This window comes from Oncorhynchus mykiss, chromosome 9, assembly GCF_057628025.1.
Source record: "Oncorhynchus mykiss isolate SJ-2025 chromosome 9, ASM5762802v1, whole genome shotgun sequence".
Classification (NCBI taxonomy): Eukaryota; Metazoa; Chordata; class Actinopteri; order Salmoniformes; family Salmonidae; genus Oncorhynchus; species Oncorhynchus mykiss.
This window is the reverse complement of record NC_143030.1, coordinates 61,537,624-61,543,897: the sequence shown is the minus strand read 5'-3', so window position 1 is coordinate 61,543,897 and position 6,274 is coordinate 61,537,624. Positions and strand designations below refer to the sequence as shown.

The 6,274-nt window shown below is 42.8% G+C and overlaps 1 protein-coding gene across 1 annotated transcript in view; it reads right to left on the bottom strand.

Annotated features, from left to right (window-relative positions):
• Positions 1-716: 716 nt before the first annotated feature.
• Positions 717-6,274, bottom strand: part of LOC110531212 (metabotropic glutamate receptor 4-like) — a 108,781-nt gene continuing 103,223 nt past the window's right edge. The window contains exon 6 of the mRNA XM_090185814.1: positions 717-1,156. Within this exon, the coding sequence (XP_090041940.1) occupies positions 996-1,156 (161 nt within the window). The 3' untranslated portion in view covers positions 717-995. The remainder of the gene's footprint in view (positions 1,157-6,274) is intronic.

Sequence of the window (6,274 nt, the reverse complement as noted above, 5' to 3'; positions counted from 1 at the left end):
TTATTATGAATCTAAACACTCTCAAAACCCAAAATACAAGGATGTTGGGATGAAAGACATCTGTTTTAAGGATGGTGAACGCCATTTAACAAGACGACTACACCATTTTTCAATCACAAAGTCATTACTTTGAAAGATGTTCTTATCTTAAAGCATTTAGTACAGCATTGTTCAAATTTTTTAAACTCAGCAGGAAACTATATATGTGTCCCCTTCTCAGCCACATAAGCCTTGCTTAAGAACGAGCAAATGCAGTAATATGGTAATGCTGACATAATGTAATACCACATAGCAGTCTTGTCTTATTGCCTTTACTTAGTTTATTACCATACGTTTCAGATGCCTGATGGTTACTTGGAATGGCCTGTGGTAGAATCAGAATCAGCAAAGTAAATCATCTCTGAATGACAACATGGTTGTTTACATTTCCTGAATATGTCTTCCTCTTACCGCTATTCCTGGGCCTGCATTCCAAAACAGCTATGGGGGAATATATGAAATGGATTTGGTGTGCAACTGTTGATTAATGCAACTGTTGATTAATGCAACTGTTGATTAATGCAACTGTTGATTAATGCAACTGTTGATTAATGCAACTGTTGATTAATGCAACTGTTGCACACCAAATCCATTTTTACAATTGTCATATATTCCCCCATAGCTGTTTTGGAATGCAGGCCCAGGAATAGCAGCCCCTTATATCTACTGTCCTTTTGTGATGTAGATAAGTCTCAGGTCCTGCATGACTTAACTTAGTTGATAAAGCAACCCAACTGAAGGCAAGGTGCCGGTCCAAGGACTGAGGCTATGTATACAGTAATGACAAATACATTCATATCATGGTTTAATATGATATGTTTTTAGTCAGTGCATCTTTTTTTCACCCAAAAATATGATGTACTGTATTAACCTTCACAGACACTTCTAACTGTACACAGTATTTACTTAGATTCACAGGACTGAAAACCTTGATGGGTGCAACAAACACGTGGAAGTCATAGAGCGAGAAGTAACCATACATCTAAATGGAGCTGGTCTGCCCAGTGGCCGATGATCTTATACTCTGTGGTGTTGTGTTTCATCTGGTACTGGTAAATCTCATAGCGACCAGGGGCATCTCCGTTCACATTGAAGATCACTGGAGTGCCAGCAATTCCTGCAGAATAATTAAGAGGGACATTTTTGTTAATAAACCATATGTATTCAATTAGAATAATGTTTATTTCCTGAGAGATTTCATGTGTGGTGACGGATTGCTACACACAAGATACTTAACAACATAGAACACAAAGTACAGTATAAAGGATTAGAAATTCATTGATTATGGCCTAATCTATGGATGTCACATTACTGGGAATATAGATATGCATCTGTTGGTCACAGATACCTTAAAAAAAAGGTACGGGCATGGATCAGAAATCCTTGCGACATGGGGACATTATCATGCTGAAACATAAGGTGATGGCTGCGGATGAATGACAACGTTGACATCAGCAACCCGCTCGCCTACACAATGCCATACATGCTGTCTGACATCTGCCCAGTACAGTTGAAACCAGGAATCATCCAGGAAGAACACATTTCTCCAGCATGTCAGTGGCAATCGAAGGTGAGCATTTACCCACTGAAGATGATTACGATGCAGAACTGCAGTCAGGTCAAGACTCTGGTAAGGACTACGAGAACGCAGATGAGCTTCCCTGGCACGGTTTCTGAGAGTTTGGGCAGAAATTGTTCAGTTGTTCAAACCGACAGTTTCATCACTTGTCCGGTTTTCTAGTCTCAGACGATCCCGCAGGTGAAGTAGCCAGAAGTGGAGGTACTGGGCTGACGTGGTTACATGTGGTCTGTGGTAAAAACTTGCATGATCTCTCAAAACCTGAGACATTTGTGGCATTGTGTTGTGTGACAACTGCACATTTTAGCGTCCCCAACACAAGGTGCACCTGTGTAATGATCGTGCTGCTTAAAATATTTATATATACACTACCGTTCAAAAGTTTGTGGTCTCTTAGAAATGTCCTTGTTTTTAAAAGAAAAGCACATTTTCTGTACATTAAAATAACATCAAATTGATCAGAAATATAGTGTAGACATTGTTAATGTTGTAAATGAATACTGTAGCTGGAAATGGCTGATTTGTTTTAATGGAATGTATACATTTGCGTACAGAGGCCCATTATCAGCAACCATCACTCCTGTGTTACAATGGCACGTTGTATTAGATAATCCAAGTGTATAATTTTAAAAGGCTAATTGATCATTAGAAAACCGTTTTGCAATTATGTTAGCACAGCTGAAAACTGTTTAAAGAAGTAATTACAACTGGCCTTCTTTAGACTAGTTGAGTATCTGGAGCATCAACATTTGTGGGTTCAATTACAGGCTCAAAATGGCCAGAAACAAAGATCTTCTTCTGAAACTCATCAGTCTGTTCTTGTTCTGAGAAATGAAGGTTATTCCATGCGATAAATTGCCAAGAAACTGAAGATCTCGTACAATGCTTTGTACTACTGCCTTAACAGAACAGTGCAAACTGGCTCTAACCAGAATAGAAAGAAAAGTGTGAGGCCCCGGTGAACAACTGTGCAGGAGGACAAGTACATTAGAGTGTCTATTCAGCTCCTTTACTTTCAGTGCAGCAAACTCTCTCCAGAAGTTCAGTGAGGATCTCTGAATGATCCAATGTTGACCTAAATGACTAATGAGGATAAATACAATCCACCTGTGTGTAATCAAGTCTCCGTATAAATGCACCTGCACTGTGATAGTCTCAGAGGTCCGTTAAAAGCGCAGAGAGCATCATGAAGAACAAGGAACACACCAGGCAGGTCCGAGATACTGTTGTGAAGAAGTTTAAAGCCGGATTTGGATACAAAAAGATTTCCCAAGCTTTAAACATCCCAAGGAGCACTGTGCAAGCGATAATATTGTAATGGAAGGAGTATCAGACCACTGCAAATCTACCAAGACCTGGCCGTCCCTCTAAACTTTCAGTTCATACAAGGAGAAGACTGATCAGAGATGCAGCCAAGAGGCCCATGATCACTCTGGATGAACTGCAGAGATCTACAGCTGAGGTGGGAGACTCTGTCCATAGGACAACAATCAGTCGTATATTGCACAAATCTGGCCTTTATGGAAGAGTGGCAAGAAGAAAGCCATTTCTTAAAGATATCCATAAAAAGTGTCGTTTAAAGTTTGCCACAAGCCACCTGGGAGACACACCAAACATGTGGAAGAAGGTGCTCTGGTCAGATGAAACCAAAATTGAACTTTTTGGCAACAATGCAAAACGTTATGTTTGGCGTAAAAGCAACACAGCTGAACACACCATCCCCACTGTCAAACATGGTGGTGGCAGCATCATGGTTTGGGCCTGCTTTTCTTCAGCAGGGACAGGGAAGATGGTTAAAATTGATGGGAAGATGGATGGAGCCAAATACAGGACCATTCTGGAAGAAAACCTGATGGAGTCTGCAAAAGACCTGAGACTGGGACGGAGATTTGTCTTCCAACAAGACAATGATCCAAAACATAAAGCAAAATCTACAATGGAATGGTTCAAAAATAAACATATCCAGGTGTTAGAATGGCCAAGTCAAAGTCCAGACCTGAATCCAATCGAGAATCTGTGGAAAGAACTGAAAACTGCTGTTCACAAATGCTCTCCATCCAACCTCACTGAGCTTGAGCTGTTTTGCAAAGAGGAATGGGAAAAAATGTCTGTCTCTCGATGTGCAAAACTGATAGAGACATACCCCAAGCGACTTACAGCTGTAATCGCAGCAAAAGGTGGCGCTACAAAGTATTAACTTAAGGGGGCTGAATAATTTTGCACGCCCAATTTTTCAGTTTTTGATTTGTTAAAAAAGTTTTAAATATCCAATTAATGTCGTTCCACTTCATGATTGTGTCCCACTTGTTGTTGATTCTTCACAAAAAAATACAGTTTTATATCTTTATGTTTGAAGCCTGAAATGTGGCAAAAGGTCGCAAAGTTCAAGGGGGCCGAATACTTTCGCAAGGCACTGTATATACACACCGAGTATAGAAAACTTTAGGAATACCTCCCTAATATTGAGTTGCACTCCCCCCCCCCCCGTTTGTCCTCAGAACAGCCTCAATTCTTCTGGGCATGGACTCTACAAGGTTTCGAAAGCATTCCACAGGGATGCTGGCCTGTGTTAACTCCAATGCTTCCCACAGTTGTGTCAAGTTGTTGGAATTTCCTTTGGGTGGTGCATCCTTCTTGATATACATAGGAAACTGTTGAGGTGAAAAACCCAGTTGCGGTGCAGTTCTTGACACAAACCGGTGTACCTAGCACCTACTACAATAGCCCATTCAAAGGCACATACATTTTTTGTCTTGCCCATTTACCCTCTTAATGGCACACATGCACCATCCATGCCTCAATTGTCTCAAGGCTTAAAAATCCTTCTTTAACTGATCTCCTCCCCTTCATTTACACTGACTGAAGTTGGTTTAACAAGTGACATCAATAAGGGATCATAGCTTCACCTGAATTCCCCTGGTCAGTCTGTCATGGAATAGCAGGTGTTCCTAACGCTTTGTATACTCAGTCTACAGTAAGTTGATTATACAGACAATTTTGAATTTCCAACACATTAATATTTCTCACAGAAACAAGAATTGATGCAGTCAATCTCTCTTCTACTTTGAGCAAAGAGAGACCGACATGCATACTGTTGACATTAGCCCTCTGTGTACACTGAAGGGCAAGACGTGTTCCTCTGTTCTTGGTCCTTCTTTGCTGCGCTTGATCATATCACCGGGCAAAAGTCAAGATTAGATAAAACTAAAGCCTGCAGTACTTGTTTGGTTGATTATTCTACTACTTTCATCACCAATGGGAACCGTCGACACGGCTGGCTAGCCTATCTTCCAAGGTGCATCTTCCAGAGTAAACAATAGTAGAAGACGCAGGGGGTTACCCCTTTTGGACAATCAGAGCCTTACAAGCGTGCCGCAAAAAGGCCCAATACCCTTCCTGAGAAGGTTGGTTCCGACAGAGATCCACATTGAGCGAAGGCATTTAAACATAAATACATTCATGATTTCTTACTCCAAATGGCCAGTGGTTCGTGTGCAAAGTATATGATTACTGTGAGAGTAGTTCGGAAAATAAGTGTCTCTCTCTCGCTCCCTTTTCATCTTCTTTGTAACAAGCCGCCATATGTTGCAATGACGGCCTACCCCGGCCAAACGCGGACGATGCTGAGCCAATTGTGCGTCGCCCTATGGGACTCCCAATCACGGCCGGTTGTGATACAGCCTGGAATCAAACCAGGGTCTGTAGTGATGCCTCTAGCACTGAGATGCAATGCCATAGACCGCTGCGCCACTTGGGAGCCCCTGCGCCACTCGAGAGCGCTATACCACTCTAGCTCTATATTCACATGTGCAGCTGAATAATTCAGTGGTCTTTTTATTACTATTTGCATTACCTGAGACAATGTAATAAAGTAGTCTGTTTATTCATTAAAGCTGTAGCTGGGAAATCAGATTTTTTTTGTTTTCATCATATACTGTGTATTAACAACACCACTATATAAAAGGGCTTACTGTGATGTAGGTGCTGGGGCATGAGTCTTCTACCATACTGTTATTAATGAGTGGAGTAAAAGGGAGGCTGACAGCCATGTGGGACTTCCCATGTCTGTGGCCATTTGCATAGAATTTCACACTCTTTTGTTTTCCTTGTTTCTCTGTTAGATGTTGCCCTCAAAGTACCCTCTCTGAGCACTGGCTAATGACAGAATGGAGCCATGATTACCACAGTAAGGTCCCTCCCCCTGCCTCCTCACTCCCTGCTTCCCCTGCCCTCCCCCTGCCTACCTGCCTTTCCCTGCCTCTTACTCCCTCCCCCTGCCTCTCCCTGCCTTTCCCTCACTCTCTCTGCCTCCCACTGCCAGTCCCTGCCTCCCACTGCCCCTCCCTCCCTCTCCCTTCCTCTCCTGACACTCTTTCCCTCTTCCTGACATTCCTTCCCTCTTCCTGCCACTCCTTCCCTCTTCCTGACACTCCTTCCCTCTTCCTGACACTCCTTCCCTCTTCCTGCCTCCCCCTGCCTCTCCCTCCCTCCCCTGCCTGTCCCTGCATATCCCTCTCCCTCCCTGCCCGTTCCTCTCCCTACCTATCCCTGCCTCTCCCTCTCTGTGTGTGCCTTCTTGGTCCTGAGCCATTCCAAAAACTCCTCACTGTGTCAAATGATGTGTCTGGGGATCCTGTGATTTTCTGTTGGGAGCCG